At 37.7% G+C, this 21,533-nt stretch overlaps 1 protein-coding gene across 4 annotated transcripts in view; it reads left to right on the top strand.

Annotated features, from left to right (window-relative positions):
- The window catches only part of LOC131158870 (formin-like protein 18), a 117,304-nt gene that overhangs the window by 46,778 nt on the left and 48,993 nt on the right, over positions 1–21,533 (top strand). For all 4 annotated transcript variants that reach the window (XR_009137528.1, XR_009137527.1, XR_009137529.1 and 1 more), the window contains exons 3-5: positions 5,471–5,692; positions 5,795–7,335; positions 7,430–7,562. Coding sequence is in view for 1 of the 4 variants with exons in the window: in XM_058113796.1 (XP_057969779.1) it covers positions 5,471–5,692; positions 5,795–7,335; positions 7,430–7,562 (1,896 nt within the window). In the remaining 3 variants the exon portion in view is untranslated. The remainder of the gene's footprint in view (positions 1–5,470; positions 5,693–5,794; positions 7,336–7,429; positions 7,563–21,533) is intronic.

The following is a 21,533-nucleotide window of genomic DNA, read 5'->3' as shown; positions in this document are numbered from 1 at the left end:
TAATTTCCTTGCTAAAATTTGCCCTCTCATTGATTGGCTCATCTCATATACTTAATATCCCTTTGGAATCCTTCTTTATAATTTTATGTGTTTTCTCACTAGAAAACTCTTGCTTATCCTCAATACATTTCCTCCCTCCAAAACCCATCTGCATTTCCTTACAACAAGCATATACCTTACCACTTTTGAATTAGTAGAACATACTACCTTTCTAGCTTGATTTCTCACCAAACCAAAATTAAATCATGATTCTCAAAATACCGATCAAGCCTTCCTCCTTTGGTCTCCTGCATTTTTCCTTTATCTAAGCATTCTTGATGATGGCCATCAAAGATGTTATTAGAAGAAGAACAAAATACCATCATCTTGTACACCATACAGAGATGGGCGTTGTTCGAAATTTGTTGCTGCTTCAAAGGACAATGATCCCCTATATCCTCGTTAGTTGTAGACAAAGAGACTCCCTAAACACAGGCTCCCTTATGTTCAGGGAACTGTAAAAACTCTTGGGCCTTCCTGGTTATGTGGCCTTTCTACTCTTCTAATGAAGGTTTCCCACTACCCAAGCTCAGTTTTAAATCAAGAGACTGCGTTTTGGCATCCTTAACCAATAGGTCCAACAGAAAGTTAAATAGGCTCTTATTATTTTCAAATAGCCGATCCAAATCAATGTTAATTGATAACAGGCCAAGCCTAGCTCATTCTATCTTAGTCAACTCGTCTTCCATGCAAAAAACCCTGGTCACCTCTGTTTTCAAATGCCCAGCCGGCAATGTGGCCTTCAACACCGATTGTTCTTGAGAAACTAATTGATTGAACTCCTTCTATAACCTCCCCGACAATGACCGCAAACCATCTTTTATATATTCTTTGCTGATCGACCGCCACCGTCGCCTACACTTCTAGCAACAACTTGGCTCCAAGAGTGATTTCCATTGAAAGTTTTGCTATCTTCTCCATTTAAGTTTGCTCAACAAGAACTCTCCAAAGCAGCAAAGGAATCCCCAAATTAAGACCATCCTTCCCCTTTCAGCGATTGACTACTTCTTTCCTCTCCATCCTTGTCCTAATTTCAAAAATTTCACTGCCCTAGTCGCATGAATCCCTATCCAATAATCAACGTAACCCACCCTGAATCTTTGAAATCCCTTGCCCAAAGTACCAACAAGATCCAAGAATCCCTAAGAAAACTATAAAGCTGCTCTTGAAGAAAGTCAAACCCACTGATTGCATTTTCTATTCTTCTCAAGAACAAACAGAGCTTGAACCTTCCCTACCTGATTCAGCCTCAAATCGAAGGATTTCCCTTCAATCTGGATAAACATAACCCCCACTAGCACACCTAATTGATAACAAGAAATAGGTGCGATAAAGAGAAGAGAGATGGAAGGGCGAATGCATGGGAAAGAAGACTATCGCAAGAGCTTGTGCTGTCCATCGCTAGAGCTTGAGAAGGCCCTGAAACTACCCCATATTTTCTTCTTCCAATTGTTTTGAGGGCAACAATAGGCATACACCAAATCATGTTGTCTCTTCCTACCTGCCTTGGAAAATTAGCATAAATAGGATGATAAAAAAATAACAACAATAACAAGCCTTAAGTCCCACTAAGTGGGTTCAGTTATATGAATCATTTTCTGCCTATTCACTCGATCAAGGGCATTGTCTATTAAATCTTTTCTCACCACCTCATTCTAGGTTATTTTGGTTTGCCTCTCCCTCTTCTAGTGTCATTTAACAATAATTTGCTTACTCCTTCTCACTAGTGCATTACTTGATTCAAGTTTCAAATGCCCGAACCATCTAAGCCACTCCTCCTTATATTATCTTCTACTAGTGCTATGCCTAGCTTATTGCGATCATGTTCGTTCCTTAATTTATCCTTTAGCGTTACACCACTCATCCACATTAGCATGTGCATTTCGACCACTTTTTGAATATGTTGTTTTTTAGTTGCTCAGCATTCTGCTCCACGTAGCATAGCTAGTCTTTTAGCCGCCGTATAAGAATTTCCTTTTAATATTAGTGGTATTCTGCGATTGCATCACACTTGAAGCACTCCTCCATTTTGGCCAATAAACAACAACAACAACAACATCAAGCCCTAAATCCCACTAGGTGGGCTACATAAATCCTTTTTTCCCAATTCACTTGGTCGGGAGCATTTTCCTCTACTAGATTAGGAGTTGTTAAATCCTTACTCACTACCTCATTACAAGTTATTTTAGGCCTACCCTTATCCCTTTCATGCCAGAAACAATAACTAACTCACTCTTCCTTACAAGTGTGCTACTAGGCTTGCATTTCAAATAAACAAACCATCTAATTCTGTCTACTACATCCATTTACCCAGCCTGCATTAATTCTGTGTACCATATCCTCTTCAATCTCTCCCTCCTCTTGCATAATAGATCAAAGATATCGAAATCTACTAGTGCTTTTGATTTCTTGATCACCAAGTTTAATATTAGCTTCAGTATTCCTCCTTACATGGTTGAAATTACATTTCATATATTTTGTCTTGTTTCTACTTATTCTAAAGCCTTTAGATTCCAACACTATTCTCCAAAGTTCTAATTTAGATTTTACCCTACTCCTGCTTTCTTCAATCAAAACATTATCATATTTAAACAACATACAACATGGTATCTCGTCTTGGATATTCATCGTGAGTCCATCAATCACTAAAAAAAAAAAAAAACACAACTAGGGGCTTAAAGTGGAGCCTTGATATACACCTATTGTGATTGGAAATTCTCTAGAATCTCCTCATATAGTCCTAATGCTAATCGTTACTCATCATACATATCCTTAATAATATCAGTATATCTGCTGCATACTGCCTTATTTTCTAAAACCCACTAAAAAATATTATATGCTTTCTTTAGGTCAATAAAAACCAGATGCAAGTCCAACTTCTTTTCCCTGAACTTCTCCATTAATCTTTTTAGTAAATAGATAGCTTTTGTTGTCAATCTCGCAAGCATAAAACCAAATTGATTCTCTGAGACCCTAGTTTCTATTCTTGTTCTTTGTTCAATTATTGTTTCCTATAGTTTCATCATATGACCCATAAGTTTAATTCTACTATAGTTATTGCATTTTTGAATGCCACCTTTGTTTTTTTATTTAGGTATTAATGTGTTTTTCCTCCATTCATCCAACATTTTCTTGGTTTTTATAATAGTGTCAAATGGATTAGTTGACCATATAATTCCTTTATCCTCTAAAAATTTCCAAATTTCAATTAGGATGTTATCTGGACCTATACATTTCTTGCTTTTCATATTTTTTATAGCTATCTTAACTTCAATGACTCTAATTTTGTGAATAAGTCTCATAATTTTAGTCTTTTCCTCACTTGTCACTTCTAGGTCTAGACTTCTAGTTTGGATTTCATTAAACAACTTTTAAAGTAACTGCCCCACCTCTCTTTTATGTCTTCTTCTTTTACCAAAATATTATCATTCTCATCCTTTATACATTTTACATTACCTAAATCTTTGCACTTCTTTCTCTAACTCTAGCTAATTTGTGTCTCTTTCCCCTTTTTTCATATCTAGCCTAGCATATAAATTATCATAACCTCTATGTCTAGCTTGACTAATGACTTCTTTTGCCTCTTTTCTAGTCTCTTTATACTTTTCAAAGTTTTTTATATTTTTACAATTTTGCCAAGTTTTATACCAGATTTTATTATTTTATTTATTTTTATTTTTATTTTGTCTTTATTGCTTTTTGGACATCTTGATTCTATCACCAATTTTCTTTGGATTCACCTAACATTTCCTTTGCTATCTTTTTAATATAGTTAGCCATACTATTCCGCAGAATGTTTGACCCCCTACTATCCATCCACTCACCTTTGTTGATAATTTTATCTTTAAATCTATATTTCCTCCCTTTAGACTTTATCACCTAGTTCTCTTGCATTGATTTTTGTTGCTCTTTTCCTTCCATTTCTTTATACAAATATCTAATACTAAAACTCTATGTTGTGAAATCAAGCTTTCCCTTGGTATAACTTTATAATCCTCACAAGAGAAACTATATCCTCTCCTAGTTAGGGAAAAAATCTACTTGGATTTTGTTTTGTCCACTCTTCAAGGTTACTAAATGTTTTTTCTTTTCTTAAAGAAGCTTTTCACTATAAGAAGGTCATACAACGTGGCAAAATAAAATCATAACATCAGGCTCATTTTTATCTCTATATCCATGTCCTCCATGTATCCTCTCGTAACCAAGGTCTTAAATTTCGACTTCGACTCAAATTTTGAAGCTCCAAAAGTAAGGAAATTTTGAAAAAAAAATCGATTTTGATGTCAATTTCAATTTCGATTTAAAAAAATAATGGAAATCAATAGTAAATCATGGAATTCTTTTATGAAACATTAGAAATGGTTAATAGACGGAATAACATAAGTTTTAGGACTAATATATTACAAATTAAATACATTTATGCTGTGTATGAGGTGGAAAAGTTGTAATATAATTTGTGTATTAGATAATGTGCATTAAAATTATTCAGTTAATACAAATGAAATTTCTAAATTGTTTAAATATTATTTATTGTACAAGTAATGATACTTTATACGTGAATGCGTAGATAAAAATGCTGTTGTAAGTTTATTTTTTCATATAATTTCAAAATCCTTTGTAACAATCTTTTTGTTTCAATTAAAAAAAAATAACATAAATTAAGAGAGAAATTTCACTTCGCTCCTAAATCTCTCATTCGAATTGCAAAGAAATTTTGTTCTATAATTAAAATTTCGACAAGTTTTGCTAAAATTTCAAGATTTCGATAAATTTCAAATGATTTGTTGAAATTTCGACGAAGATTATGTAGAATAGTAATTGACTACCATTTCGATTTCGAGGGTGACGGAAATCGGAAATTTCAATGGAAATTTCAACAATTTCGTGGAAATTTAAGACCATGCTTGTAACCTTTGTTATCCTTTTAAATATGTTCATTCAAATCAGCTTCTATGAATGAATAGGATGGTGCGTGATCATTTTTTGACCATTTGGTTATTGATATTCTTTTAGGCAGGGTTTTAGTAATAAGGTATGGCCATAAGCTTGCTTCTGGGCTGGAAACTGATTGGATTTGATACTGGTCATCCTGGAGCTGGTAATTAAGCTCAAATCCCAAGCAAAAAGTGAAAATTGGGATGATGGGGGGAAAGGATATGCATGTATGCTTTTTGGGGATTTCTGTTATCGGATTGAATCTTCTGCTGAAACTTGGGACTCCAGTGGTAGCTCAGATATGGCTGCTTTGTTTTATATTATTATTTTATCAGCAGACATTTTTACTCCTGCAGGGAAAGTCTTTTTCTCCTTCAGTTATTTCTATTTATTTATGATTCTATTCTGCTGCATACATGTAATGTAATTACAATTTGTCTATTCGTATTTCATAATAGTTTATCAATGTTTGGGACCCTCCACTATTTTGATGCAGGCAGAAAGTGAAGTTGTTAAAATTGACATCGGTTGTCATGTTCAAGGTGATGTTGTACTTGAGTGTATTAACTTGCATGATGACATGGCACGGGAAGAGATGATGTTTCGAGTCATGTTTAACACAGCTTTTATTCGATCAAACATCTTAATTCTTAATCGAGATGAGATTGACATGTTGTGGCATGCTAAAGATCAATTTCCGAAAGACTTCCGAGCAGAGGTATGTTTCTTTCACATTTTGGTCGGCTCTAGCCATTTGGATCTTTTTAATTTTATTTTTAACGACAAGAAGTGTATTCTTTTGGTTCTCATTTTGATGAAGGTTCTTTTTTCGGAAATGGATTCTGCTGCTGCTTCCTTAGTTACCCCAAACTTGTCTTGTTTTGATGAGGAAGGTCTTCCGATGGAAGCGTTTGCTAAAGTACAAGAGATATTTCAGAATGTGGATTGGCTAGACCCAAAGGCAGATGCTGCACTCAATGTGCTCCAACAAATAACTGCTTCAAATATTGTCCATGAGGACACTGATTCCCACTTGGTTGATGAACTGAGGAGTTCACTTCAGGAATTAAAACCTCAAAAGCTCCATGAAAAAAAGCACTCTGCAGCATTGGAACATCACAATGAGATTTCTGCATTGATGTCTTTAGAGAATCTTCCTCTTCCTTCACCAAAACTATCTCCAAATGCAGATGCGAATGACAGGAAGTCTATCACCCAAGATGTCCAAGTTGCACAGGAACAACCTATTCAGTCGGATGTCATAGGTCGTTGGACACTTGAGTCTTCTCTTGTAAATCCAGCTAGTTGTAATTCTGTGCAAGTTTCATCTGTACCAGTGCCAAGAGAGGGTATTGCATCTGCAGATCTTGGCATTTCCCATCCCATGCATGATCATGCCTCATTAGAAAGTGCAAAGTTCACTTATCCAGTGACAGCATCTCCAGCACTCCTGGCTCCAACCCTAGATGGTTCATGCACACCAAAATCTGCAGAAACTGGAGATATATCTATATTGCCACCTCCACCACCACCTTCTCCGCAACAGCCTTCCTTGACTGCTAGTGCTGCAAGTCTTCATGCTACTACAACTCCTGCTCCACCACCACCACCACCCCCACCACCTCAACATAATCTTTCAGCTACAAAACCTCAGCAATTTTCAGTTAGCAAACAGCCTGAAGCATATTTACAAAGTGGAAATCAGCCATCACTAGTTTCTTGCAAACCTCTACATGGGACACTCCTTTTAGGAACAAATGCTAGTGATTCATCGTCTCATCTCCCTTCCTCCCCTCCTGGACTTAAGCTTGCTACATCAACTCCACCAGCGCCTCCAACTCCACCACCGCCTCCAACTCCACCTTTGAAGGAGACCCGCTCTGTTAGAGCTGGGCCTCCTCCACCTCCACCTCCTCCTCGTCCTTCTGGTGAAGCTGCTAGTCCTACAGTTTCATCTTTGGTACGTCCACCACCACCACCACCTGCTCCCCCTACTCCCTCATCCGTGCCTTCTGCCCCCCCTCCTCCCTCATCCATGCCTTCTGCTCCCCCTCCTCCCTCATCTGTGCCTTCTGCTCCCCCTCCTCCAGTGCCTTTTGATAAAGGATTTCCTAAAACAGGTGTTGTCTCACCAGGTCTTCTTTCTGCTGGTAGTAATAAAGATAGTAGTATTTCTGGAACTTCAACCCCCAGGCCACCACTTGTTTCTCCATCTAGTGCAAAGGGGCGAATTTTGTCACGCACTATAAGTTCAAGGAATCATCATACAAAGAAACTGAAGCCATTGCATTGGTTAAAATTAACGAGAGCAGTACAAGGAAGCTTATGGGCAGAGGCACAAAAATCTGGTGAAGCTACCAAGTATGTTGATTTGCTAGGGAAGAAGTTTCCTCTCATTTGACGCATCAATATTTCCAGTCACACAGGCTCTGATGTCTATAATTTTGCTCTCTAGGGCTCCAGAGATTGACATGTCCGAACTTGAGAGTCTTTTTGCAGCAGCAATACCAAATTCAGAACATGGGAAGTCTGGTGGGAAATCAACTCTGCATGGTTCCCTTGGGCATAAGTCTGACAAAGTTCAACTGGTAACTTAGTTTTTGGTAAAGTGATGTTCTACAATAATGCCTATCATTTTCTATTGCTGGAGGTATTTTATCTTACTTCAGCTTCTGCACCCATTTAATCAGATTTTGTTCTGTTGGTGTTCACTGTTTTAGTAATTGAGAATGCCACTATTAGAACTGTTGCTCAGGGAAGCATAAAAATAATCATCTAAATGTTGACAATTTCTCTACTATCTTTCAAAATGAGAACACTAGGATCTTTAGGGAACCTTTTAGAGCTGATCTAAAAGGTAGAAGATAATATAAGGGAGGGGTGGTTTAGATGGTTTGAGCATTTGAAACGCAAGCCAAATAGTGCACCAATGAGGAGGAGTGAGCTAGCTACTGTTACTGGTATTTTAAGGGGTAGGGTAGTGTGATAACCATACCCTTTGGGCCATGGTAAATTTAAACTACTTTGATAAATTAGCATGACTTGCTTTGTTTTGCAGTAAACAAGTTCATACTAACCATGTTATTATTAATTGAGTTGTGTTAACTGATATTGGAAATTCCATTTGACTTATTGGTGGTAAGAGGGGCTAAGATGAAAAAAAAATTATGAGTGATATGCTAAAAAAAAAAATAACATAAGAGTTGGGGCACAGAGAAAGGAAAAAAAAAGAAGCAAGATGGGGCATGCTGAAACCAGGTGTGACACTTGTCAGCACTACAAAACAGCAGCAGCCACCTGGCAGCTCTAAAAATCAGTGGACAACGCCTAGCACACAGATGGCAGCACTGCAAGACCCTTGTTGCACCAGCTGCTGCAGTTCTGCCATGTTTCCAGCCTAAAAAGAGACACTTGGCAAGCAGCTGGCAGCAAGTAGCTGCTCTTGACCCTTCCAGCCCTGCAGGAGCAACTTCAACACAGAAAAGAATACCACAAACTCTTGCTGTGAACCCTAGTTCTAGAGAGAGAGAGAGAGAGAGAGAGAGATTACTCTGCATAAAATCAGGGAAATTCAGAGGAAATCAATTGAAAATACAGGAAATTCAGAGGGAAACTTAAGTAAGTTTGAAGAAGCTGAAAATTAAGGTAGGTGTTCTTGATTTTCATTCATTCACCTAGGGATTTTGGGTATTCAAAGGAAATAATGGTAGAAACTTGCATAGAGTTGAATCCTAATGAGGGAGATTTAAGCTTGTAATTTCTAATTACTTGACATTGCTGCATATATGTTTTCTTTGGTAATTGTAGCTGCATATCTTGTTTAGTTGGGAAATTTTCATGTAATAGATATTCATCTTGTAAGGATGATTGTTATACTTGCTGTGAAGAAGCTTGTGTATGCATATGTTGAATTGATGTTGTGTGAAATAGCTGGCACCATGTGTTGTTGTGGCTGTGATATTGTGGAATTTGAGCAAGTAGGGATTGTGTCCCTCATGGGTCAAAGAACCTAAACCTCCGGAAGATATCTCCATGTTAAGAGGTGGTTGGCCAAGCTGAAAGTTGGCACTTGTTTGAGATAAACTATGCACTTAGTTGGGACAGCGCTGCTATGTTGAAAAAAAATGTGAAAATGCAGGCTATTTGGATGTTTTGTGATGGTAACTTCAGATGAACAAATTGCTTAGAATAAAGAGTGTGTCCTGCATATTGCTTTGAATAAAGAGTGTCTTCATGCACCTTATGATTCTGCATGCATGTGAGAAATAATGTGTTAAGTATTGAAATCCTTGTTTGAATAAAGGGGAATTAAGAATGTATATTGAGCTTGTGGTTGCTCACCCTATTCCTTGATAATTCCAAGTTTGCATTGAAAGAGAGCTCCACTTGTTAAGTTCTCCAAGAGAATTGTCATTTTTGACATGTATTATAGGTTGCAAGAAGACAATAGGGATACTCAGCATGTATTCGTTTGGTGGTTATGTATGTAGACTAGGAAGTGTGAAAAATGTTGTATGTAAAGTACAACACAATGTAAAGAGTTTGTCACTGAATGTAAAATGTTTTTAGTTGCTTTATGAAATATATATATATATATATATATATATCTTGTGTTTTCAACAAATATTCACTCTTAATTGGTTTCTAATTTGTTTCAATTGACGGTTTAGAGAAATAAATTCTTGCCTAGGCTTAGTGCCTCCATTGAATTTTGGATGGGGTCACGGCTAGTCACATCCCAAAAAAAAGGGATGTGACAGGTAAACCTAAACTTAAATGGAATAAGGTAGTAAGGAAGAGTTTAATAGCTCTTAAGTTGCCTGAGGAAAACGCTCTTGATTGCTTGAATTGATGGAAAAGTATTCATGTAGCCGATCCCACCTATTGATACTTTGGGCTTCTTGTTCTTGTTGTTTATTGTTGACAGCTAAAATCTTTTTACAAATTTAGTTGATGACTATGTTCAGTTTATTAGTTGACTATTGGCCTATCAACAAATTTTGGATTCTCAAGTGGAAAAATCTTGTATTTTTTCACGCTTATCTACTTAAGAGAGAGGGGAGGAGGAGCAAGACAAGTATGGAGAGGGAGAGTGACAATGTCTGTATGCATATAAATATTGATATATGTATGTAGGTAAGAAGAATCTGCAAAAATTGTGGGGATTTAAATTGTATATTGTCTTTAGTGAGAAACTAGGTTTCATGTGTTCTTGTTGTGTGATATGCTCATTGTTTGAGTAGGAGTGCAACTCCTGCCAATGAGGTGGTAGAAGATGTGAAGATGAGGGGAACAAAGGGTATCCTTTCTAAAGTGAACTTTGAGAAAGCCTATGGTAGGATCAACTGGGGCATTTTAGATAAGGTGATGAGTATTAAAGGTTTTAGGGATTTGTGGAGAAAGTGGATTGAGGGTTGTCTCACCTTGTCTTGTATGTTTGTCATTGTTAGTGGTCAATTGAGATGTTGGTTCAAACTTCAATGCAATGTGTTAAACGGCGAAGGCGTAAGGCAAGGTGTTTTAAGCCTTAAGAGGTGAGGCATAAGCCGTAAGGCATTGCGGTGTAAGCCTTTTGAGAATTTGTTTTAAAGATAAAAAAACGTAAATAAATATATGTATTGTAAAAATAAAGAAAAAATTAAGAAAAGCACAAAGATAATGTAAAAAAGAAAAATTAAATATACTTTGCAAGCTACTTGTTGGCCATTCAAAAATTGCTAACTTGAGTACGTGACTTAAACCATTACGAGATAGCTATACTACTATAAAGTTCAAACTATTTTCAAGATCTAAAATACAACTCTTAGTTATTTTGGAAAGCTTGAGATTCAAGAATTTTAAAAATCATCTTATATTGTAACATTGCTTTTATATAAATATGTAGTTAAAATTTCATAGCCAATTCTGACTTAAGAATCACACATCCAAAATGCGTAAGCCTTAACTAAAAAGGAACAAAAGGCGTGCCTTTTGTAAAAATGCATAAGCCTTAGCAAGTAACGCTTAGCCTTTTTGGAATTTGGTATTTGAGATTGAGCCTCAAGGCAAGGCATGCCTTGCCTTGAGGTGAGCCTCTTAAAAAACTGGTTCAAAGACTCTAGGGGTCTTAAACAAGGGGATCTTCTATCCCCTTTCCTTCTCACCTTAGCTATTGATATCTGTTCTAGGTTGTTTTTTCATGCTCAGGCTAAGGTGGTGATTAGAGGCCTGTGTGTGGGTAGGGAGGAAGTGGAGGTTTCACACCTTTAGTTTGTTAGTCACACCCTGCTTTTCCTTGAATAGTCTAGTTAAGTTTGGGAAATCTACTTTTTTGCTCAAAATCTTTAATAGGACTCTTTACAATTTAAAATTGAGTGCGTATTGTGATTCCATTTTGTGGCCCCTGACTTATCTCGGCCTCCCCCTTGAGGTAACCCTAACTCTGAAACCTTTTGGGTCCCATTCTGAATAAGGTGTCTAGGAGATTGGAGGGATGGAAGAGGGCTTATTTTTCTCTTGGAGGTTGTGCTACTCTCATTAGTGCTTCTCTTTCGAACATCCCGATTTATTATCTCTTATTTTTTAGAATCCCCTTTAGAGTGGCCAAATCCTTAGAGAGGTTGATGGGTTATTTCCTTTGGTCAAGGTTTTAAAAAAGGGGGGGGGGGGGGCGGTAGGCGAGACCATCTTGTTAGCTAGGACTTGGTTATAAACCAAAGTCTGTGGAGGGTTTGGGCATTAGGAATGTGGTATCTAAGAAGATCTCTCTTATAGATAAACGACTTTGGAGATTCCTTGTGGAAACTGAATCCCTTTGGCATATGGTGATAAAGTGTAAGTATGGGATCAAAGGAATTGGTGGGAGACGAGGAGCAGTAGCATTATATCTCACGCATATCTACAAAAATTTGTCTCTTAGGTAGTGAATCAATTCTTTCCTCTTGTTCGATTGAAGGTGGGTCTTGCCAATAAAGTCTGCTTTTGGGAAGATGTGTGGATGGGGGAGATTTCGGTGGAAATGAAGGTTCCTTGTCCTTTCAAGCTCTATTCTCTTTGTAATGCTACTGCTAGTTCCTTTATTTCTTTTGAGGGGATTTCCTTTTTGAGATTTCCACTTCTTAAGGAATGTCAATGAAAGAGAGATTGATGAGCTCACTACCCTTATTTCCTTGTTGGACCAACTCATTCCCTTTAATAGTGAGGATGAGAGAGTGTAAGAGGGGGGATTCTTCAGTTATATTTACTTTTAAATATTTTCTCTCTGACCCACTAAAACCCCATAGAGCCCGAATCCTTTTCCTTTGTATCATTGTATTTGGAAGGTCAAGGTGCTGGGGAAGATTTGGGCTTTTGTCTGAGCCCTGATTTTATAAAGGATTAAATGCATGATTTTATTTAGATGAAAAAACCCTATATGGCTCTAAATCCTTATATATGTTTCATGTGTTGTGAAGATAATGAGTCCAATGCCCATCTCTTTGTGCATTGCAAGGTGGCATCACAGCTGTGGAATGGCCATTTTTCTATTGTTGGGGAAAAGTCGATGGCTTCGTGAAAGGTGAGGGGCTTGCTTCAAATTAACTTCAGGGGCTTTGGAAAAAAATAGGACTACTTTGGGCCGGAGATTGGCCCATGAGTGCGAAGGCCAAAGGGAGCTTCACAAAGACTTGCCATGGTAAGGAAGAAGCAGTTATCCGCTTCGCAGTTGCCAAAGCCCTATGGCGTGCAACCATTTTTTCTATCTTTTGGACTTTGTGGATAGAAAGAACGCAACAATTTTCAGAAGACGATCAACCTCCTTACAACTTTTGTGGGATAGAGTGACTTTCTTTTCCTTTTTGTGGGTGCACTCCTTGGGTTTCTTTAGGGGTTTTCTGCTGTTTGACCTCGTTAGAGATTGGAAGGAAGTGCTATTGTTATGGTTTTTTTATTTGTATTGTATTTTTCTGTTCATATGCTGGTTCTTTCCTTCTTGTTAATAGTTGTTTGTAGCTTTTTTCGCTGGTTGGAGAGCATTCCTCATCCTCCATATTTGTACTCTTTTTCCTTTACTCTGGATAAATTATCTTCTTCTTCTATCCAAAAAAAAAAAAAAAATTGAAGAGTGCAACTACCATATTATTATATTTTTAATGTCCTCAGTGATTGAAAAGGGCTCTTGTTTTATCCTTTCACTAAAGGTGTGTGGTTATGTATCTTCTTGATTGTCATACGCATCATCTTAAGTCTGATTTTGCAATGAGTGGCACTAATCTAAGATGAATTTTTAAATAAGCTAGTTATTGGATTCTATGTGTTGCACATATATTTTATTTTATTTTTGGAAGAGGCTGCTTCATGGTTTGCTGATAGATTGTCAGTCTTTGGTTGGATGGAGGGGTTTTCGAAGAGTTCATAAGGGTATCACGCAATACTGGTTGTCAATTAGGTGGACGAAGGTGGGAAAGTTCTTGGAATTAGGGTTTGGGTGTAAAGGTAAGAAATATTCTGCTTTTATTTATGGCAGTGGGAAGCATGACGGATGGCGAAGCTTCGCAAGTGATTTCTGCTGGCTAACCAAGGAGTTGCGAAAGGATATTGGAGGTGTAGTTGTAGATCCCTTCATGCATTAGATTGTGGAGTCAGGTGGTTGAAAGGCAATAAAGGCAAAGGTGAGCGTCAGTGCTGCCATGCTCTTTCTAGAAATCAAGGTATGTTGGTCGGAAGAGAAGAGAGGTGTTGTAGATGTGGTGATGTGATTCAAACGAAGGTACATGGGTAATGGATGGTGAAGCTTCACGAGTGATTTTTGCAAGTTAGCTAAGGTGGAAGGATTTTGGAGGTGTCGTTGCAGATGGCCATTCACATACCAGATTGTGGAGTCAGGTGGTGTTGGAACTTGGAAGGCATTAAAAGCGATGGCTAGGGTCGTGATTGTGAAGATTATTCTAGAAATCAAGGTATGTTGGTCTAAAGAGAAGAAAGGTGTTGTAGGTGTGGAGGTGTGCTTCAGATGAAGTAAATTGGGGTTTTGAAGACAGAGTTCATCACAAACCAACCGGAATGGATTTAGTAGGAAGCTAGGGTTCTGGCGGGGGCTATGTTCCTCTCAGAGTCGACTAGGGTCATGTTCGTAGAGGAGATTGTGAAGAGGAGTGGGCTGGGTGGTATATTTCTCATTTTGGACTTGGCCCAATTAATTGAAAAGAAGCAACCTTTTTTTTTTTTTTAATCTCAATTGGGCCATTTATTTGAGCAGGCCCAATGTTTAGGTAAATCTAAGTTGAGCTCTAATGAAGAGTCTAAGGGAGGATCTCAGTCTTTGGGCTCCATACTGAAGGATAATGGCGAGAGTTAGGATGTTGGTTTGGGGAAATGAAGACCAAAGTTAGTCCTTGCTGCATCTTAAGAATGGGAAGTCCCAGATTTTAGTCCCCAGAACTCAGGAAATGAGCAGTGGGAAGGAGGATTCTATACCCTTCGATAATGGAATCCTTTCCTAGTCTCCAGCACTCTTAAGTTTCCAACTGAACTGAATGAACTTCGGTTCATACCCAGAATAGTAGTTCAAAGTGAAAACTAGATCTTGGTGTTAAAAACACAACCAGCCTCAAGGGGGGTTTAAAATAAGAGGTGGAAAGAAGTTTAAAACCAGGAATTGCGTTGGCGGACATTGCTGATGTCCTTGTCTGAAATCTGACACTTGAGGGAAGTAAGGTGTATGCTAATTGAAAGGCCTATAGATGCTGAGATGAAGAAGGTGTTAGAAGAGAATATAAAAAATTCTAGTGTGACAGGAACAAAGTTTTTAAGGAGAGATTCTGCAGGAGAACTTGGTATGGTGGAAGACACACTTACAAAGGACGTTGGGTGTAGCAATAGGGCAGGAGAAGAAAAGGAGCTAAAGAAATGGGGGAATTTTTCAGATTTAGAAAGCGATGATTTGACTGTGGTGGGGGTTGTTGTTTGATGATATTTGAACAGAATATGGGTACGCTTCTGTTTTTTGTGATGAAGTAGGGGATTTATCTTATGTTCATTCTCCGGCATTGGAAGGTTTGGAGGGAGTGTCTATTTTTCATAATGATGATTTGGTTAACAATTTACGGCATAGGGATGGAATTTTGCCTACTCCCATGGAGGAAATTCCTAAGGAGAACTTAGAAGCTCGAGATCTTGTGGATGAAATGGATTTAAAGTTGAATGATGTTGGGAGGAAATGCACTTGGATGGTGGCAAAAGTCAAAAGGTGAAGGCACTGAGGGGTCAAAGGAAACTAGCAAATTTGAAGAGCTCGGTAAATTATGATGGAAAGGTTTTGAAAAGGGGTTTTCCTGGTTGATTTTGTCTAGTTTCATGTCATGAGCTTGTGTTCTTTGTCTTTTTTATTTTTCCTTTTTTCTGTTATTTGATGGACTCCTTGTGCTTGCACTTTGTACCTTCTTTTTTCCCTATCTAATATGCTTTATTATAAAATTTTTTAAAAAATGTTCATATTATAGCATGATGTATAAACAAATTTTTTTTTCCATAACCCTTTCTATATCAATAAAAAAGGTCATTTTTTAAGTTAAGAGTTTGTACAATGTCGAGGAAGACCAATAATAATCTTTATCTATTTAGTTAAACTCATCATATAGTGTGAGAGCACATTATGATTAAAAATCTATTTTAGTTTTTGTTGACAAAAATTAGATTTTTAATATTACTTATTAATAATTAATAGAAATTAAATATAATTATGTGTTAACATTGGACTCTTTTTTGAACTAAGTAAAAGTTAGTGGAATGAGATGCAACATGTAAAGAATTAATTGGTCTCTTTACATCAAGTCCAACTGGAGTGATCTGCTTTTGTAGAAAACTTAGGTGGCATTTGTAAGTGAGAATTGGCTCTTGGAATCGGTATGTCAATTATTGATTCCAATTCTTAACATTTGGTTTGTGGGAATCTCATTATGATTCCCATTCCATGCAGGAATTGGAGCCCTTGTTTAGTGGAATTTTTGGTTCCCGACTCAGCTTGAAATCTACCCGAATCATAAGATATTACCCCACCGTACATACATATACATATGCATGCACAATGTGTAGATATATAAATTCATGCTTCAATGCATAGATACATAAATGCATGCATTTACCCACATAATTTATGCATAATATAGGCATTTATATAGACACACACACGAGTATAAATAGAGATGCACACACATACATATATCCATACACATACTCTAGAATGAGATAGCTTCTTGTGGAAATAATTCTCATTAATCGTAACATAGGTATAGGTCTGTATAAATAGATGTATAGTAGAAGAATAGAAGGAAAGAACCAAAGATGCTAACTTCTAAGGAAACTAAATATTCTAGGATATTCACACATTTACATTCGAGATTCTCTTACAAAAATAGGAAAGTTGACTAAACAGATTTGAAACTTTCCAACACTCCCCCTCAAGCTGGCTTGAAGATATCTTCCACGGCCAGCTTGCTAATGAAGTTTTCAAACTGTTTCTTCTGCAATCCCTTTGTCAGTATGTCTACTACTTGCTTAGTTGTCGAGATATATGGTAGACAAATTACTCCCTCATCTATTTTCTCCTTGATAAAATGCTGGTCTACCTCCTCATGTTTAGTTCTATCATGAAGAACTGGATTGTGAGCGATAGCTATTGCAGCTTTATTGTCACAATACAGTTTCATTGGTAGTGAATTAGTAACCTTTAATTCTTCCAACAACCTTTTGATCCATAGTGCTTCACAAATTCCATGAGAAACAGCCCTAAATTCTGCCTCTGCACTACTCCTTGCCACCACATTTTGTTTCTTGCTGCACCATGTTACTAGGTTAACTCCAACAAAAGTGCAATAGCCAGAAGTTGATCTTCTATCAGTGATACTTCCACCCCAATCTGCATCAGTGTATACTTCAACCTGTAAATTCCCATGTCCTCCAGATAATAAACCTTTACCTGGAGTCCCTTTTAGGTACCTTAGAATCCTATACACAGCATCAAAATGCTTGGGTCTTGTTGAGTGCATAAATTGACTTACCACGCTTGTTGCAAAGGCTATGCTAGGACGTGTATAAGAGAGATAAAGGAGTTTCCCTACCAATCTTTGGTATTGCTCTCTGTTGATCACTTCTTCAGCCTTAGCTAGTTGAAGTTTTATGTTCGGCTCTATAAGTGTTTTTGCTGCTTTGCACCCTAGCAGGCCTATTTCTCCAAGTAAATGAAGCACATACTTGCGTTGAGAAACAAAAATTCCTTTCTTTTACCTTGCAAATTCCATACTAAGAAAATACTTCAAGTTGCCTAAGTCTTTAATCTCAAATTCCTGATCAAGGATCTTCTTTAACCTCTCTAGCTCATTGCTATCATCACCTATCAGAATTAAATCATCTACATAGATAATAAGGATAGCTATTTTACCTTCACTCGTGTGTCTATAGAGCATAGTATGATTGGCTTGACCTTGGTTGTAGCCATGACTCTTTGCTACCTTCCCAAAGCATTCAAACCAAGCTCTAGGAAATTGTTTGAGTCCATACAATGATTTCCTCAATTTGCACACCTTGCCTTTGCCACCTTTCCCTTCAAATCCTGGCGGTAGATCCATAAAGACTTCCTCCTCTAAGTCTCCATTTAAGAAGGCATTCTTAACATCTAGTTGATATAAGGGCTAATTAGAGTGAGCTACTAGAGAGAGCAACACACGGATTGAGTGCATCTTGGCTACAGGAGCAAATGTTTCCTAGTAGTCAACTCTATATGTTTGAGTGAACGCCTTCGTCACAAGTCTTGCTTTGTACCTTTCTATACTCCCATCAACCTTGAATTTTACTGTAAATACCCATTTACAGCCAACAGTCTTCTTCCCCTCCAGTAGGTTACCAATTTCCCAAGTGTCGTTAGCAATTAGTGCATCCATCTCTTCTTGAACAACCAATCTCCATTTCGGGTGATCTAGTGCTTCCCGAATGGTTCTTGGAATAAACAGATGAGAAACATTTGAAGTAAAGGCCTTATGAGAATTGAAGAGTCTATGATAGGATAGATGGTTGGAAATAGGATGTGTGGTACAGGTTCTAACTCATTTCCTAAGGGCAATGGGCAGGTCAAGATCAGAAGAATTATCAAAACAAGGATTTGGAGAAGAAAAAGTACCCGGAGTATGTGAAGGAGGACCAACTTGTGTAGGTGATGATGATTGGCCTTGCTCTGGATTTGAAGAAAGAGCTTTATTAAACACGAAGCTCAGATGAGGGAATATTTGATAGTACTTCTCCCCCTGTTTGTGAATTAGGTATGCCTTGTATAGGTAGACTAGGATTTCCATTATTTTCGCCAGTTAAAGTATCAGTTTCTTGACCCTTTAAAGAGTGGATGTCAATGTCAAGGAAAACATTTGGAAGAGGCTTAGAGGTTTGTCAGAACTCATCTTTAGTTTCCTTTTTCTCCCCCTGAAGATAGTTATGGCCAAAAAAGGGCTAGTTTTCAATAAAAACAACATCCATACTGGTATGAATTTTCCTAGTCAGAGGGTTAAAACATTTGTACCCTTTTTTATTAGGAGCATATCCAAGGAAAACACATTTTTCTACCCTAGGATCAAGCTTGGATCGAAGATTGGTAGGTATATGAAGAAAAAAAGTGCATCCAAACACTTTTAGTGGCAGGTCGAATGTTATCCGACATGTAGGAAACAATTTTTTTAGGCAATCTAAAGGAGTGATTTATTTTAGCACTCAAGTAGGCATCCTATTAATGAGATAACATGCAGTTAAAATTGCATCACGCCATAGATATTTAGGAACTTGCATTGAAAACATTAGGGCCCGTGCAACCTCTAACAAATAGCGATTTTTTCTCTAAGCAATGCCATTTTGTTGTGGGGTGTCACGACAAGTAGATTGATGTTGAATATCCTTTGTTGATAGAAGTGTTCCTAAACATTTGTTAAAATATTCAGTACCATTATCAGTTCTAAGGATACTGATTTTTCGTTTGGAACTGGGTTTCAACCATATTATAAAAATCTTGAAAAAAGTTTTCAACCTCAGATTTGTCACTCAATAAGTATACCCAACACAAACATGTATGATCATCAATAAACATAACAAACCATTTTTTACCAGAAGTAGTAGTGATTTTTGAGAGACCTCAAACATCACTATGAATTAAATAAAAAGGTTTGGAAGAATGATAAGCTTTCGATTGATACGTGCTTTGGTGATTTTTGGATATGTGGCAAACATCACAATGAAGAGAATTGCAATCCAGTTTTTTTAAATAAGCTAGGAAACAAATGTCTTAAATAGAGAAAACTAGGATGTCCCAATCTAAGATGCCAAAGCATTATTTGTTCACATACAGAAACATAACTAGTACTACTACTCAAACCCTGAGCTTGTTTATTGTTGAATAAAGTCTCATCGAAGTAGTAGAGTCCATCAATCATCCTAGCACTGCCAATCATCCTCCCCGAGAGTTGGTCCTGAAATTCACAATGGGAATCAAAGAAAATGACACAACAATTAGAATCCCATGAGAGTTTACTAACAAACAGCAGGTTACAAGCAAGTTTAGGGACGTGAAGGACAAATTTGAGTTCTATTTTTTCAGAGATTCGGACAGAACCTGTTCCAACAATGGATGAAAAACTTTCATCTGCAATTCTAATCTTTTTATTGCCAGAACAAGGAGAATAAGATTGAAACAATTGCGAGGTACTGGTCATGTGATCAGATGCACCAGAATCAATAATCCATGGTGCAAGATTTAAGCAACAAGGATAGGCACTAGAGTTATCAACTGTTTGGGCCAATGAACCAGTAGGAAGACCAGAGGCAGAAGTAGATTTCAGAAGTTGAAGAAGATGATCCACCTGCTTAGCACTTAGGAAATTAGCTTCATTGGCTTTAGGGACTCCATGATTGCTGCCTGAGGGTCCAGATTTGTTGCTCTTCCAGTTTGCTGGCTTTCCATGGAATTTCCAGCAATTTTCTCGAGTGTGGCGTGGCTTATTGCAATAGTCACACCATACTTGAGGCTTATCTTCCAACCTCTTATTAGAGTAAGGCCGCTGTGCAGAAATATTGGCAGTAGCCAAATTTGTGTTTCCAGCAGCATGAGGAGCAAGATTATTAGCAGCAACTAGAGCAGAATTTTCTAGTCTCATCCTCCTTTTTCATCATTACACTCCTTCAACAATCTTCTTGTCGTACTACAGAAAATACTTCCCTGAGTGGGGGTAGAGGCTGTCTCCCCAGGATTCTTCCCCTTACTTCATCAAACTCATCATTAAGTCCAGCCAAGAATTTAAAAATTCTTGCATTCTCCACCATCTTCTTATTGTGATTGCAATCAATAGGATTTTTCCATTCATAATCATTGAATAAATCTAGATCTTGCCATAGGCCCTTAAGAACATTGAAATACCTTGTTACACTGCCGTCTCCTTGATAAGTATTGCTGATCTTTTGCTGCAGTTCATAAATCTGAGAGTAATTCCCAAGGTCAGAGTACATCTGACTCACATTGTCCCAGAGTTCCTTTGCAGTAGAATAGCACATGTAATTAGCACTAATCTTTTCATCCATAGCATTCACGAGCCATGCCATCACCATGGAATTTTCAGCATCCCATATAGCATATGATGGGTCTGTCTTCTCGGGCTCCTTAGCTTCACCAGTCAAGTACCCTATCTTCCCTCTTCCACAAATATACATCCTGACAGATTGTGACCACCGCAGGATGTTGGCCTCATTCAATCATATATTGGTAAATTGGACAGAGTAAGGTTCAGAATGGGTAGGTCTGGTTTCAGGTTTAGCCGTGGCTACAACAACAAAAGAGATTATGGTAGAGTTGAACAAGGAAGAAAACCCTATAGAGATTAGGGTCAGATTGGAGCCGCCAAGGGAAACTAGGGTTTACACAAGGCCAAGAGAAGGACCTAGCTCTGATACCATCTAGAATGAGATAGCTTCTTGTGGAAATAATTCTCATTAATCGTAACATAGGTACAGATCTGTGTGAATAGATGTGCAGCAGAAGAATAGAAGGAAAGAACCAAAGATGCTAACTTCTAAGGAAACTAAATATTCTAGGATATTCACACATTTACATCCGAGATTCTCTTAGAAAAATAGGAAAGTTGACTAAACAGATTTGAAACTTTCCCACACATACTCATATTTTCCTACAAATAGACTTGCATACACAAGTATACTTAAGAGCAAAGAGTGGGGAGAAACTGCGAGGGCTAGCTGAGAAAGACAATCAGCATGAAGTACTGGCAGCTAGGGTTTCAAGTGAGCTAAGTTAGGGGTTGAAGATGGATTGGTCTGGGCCTGGGTCCTTCACAATTGTTTTGGATTTGGGCCCTTTACTGAGTAAGATGGCCAGTGCTGGATTTATTTCTGATTTGGGGTGAGCCAAAGAGCTGGCCATTTAGTAATCGCCAAGGCTGAGTGTCCAGGATTTAAAAGGAGAGTTAGTAAATAAGCCAATGCGGCTGAGGCCGATTATGGAGTTTTGGATAACCAGACCCAGTTTGCTTGAGAATCTGTTGGACCATCTAAACCAGGCT

Source organism: Malania oleifera, chromosome 6 (assembly GCF_029873635.1).
Source record: "Malania oleifera isolate guangnan ecotype guangnan chromosome 6, ASM2987363v1, whole genome shotgun sequence".
Classification (NCBI taxonomy): domain Eukaryota; kingdom Viridiplantae; phylum Streptophyta; class Magnoliopsida; order Santalales; family Ximeniaceae; genus Malania; species Malania oleifera.
The sequence above is the reverse complement of the archived record's forward strand: the minus strand, read 5'-3'. Positions and strand labels throughout refer to the sequence as shown.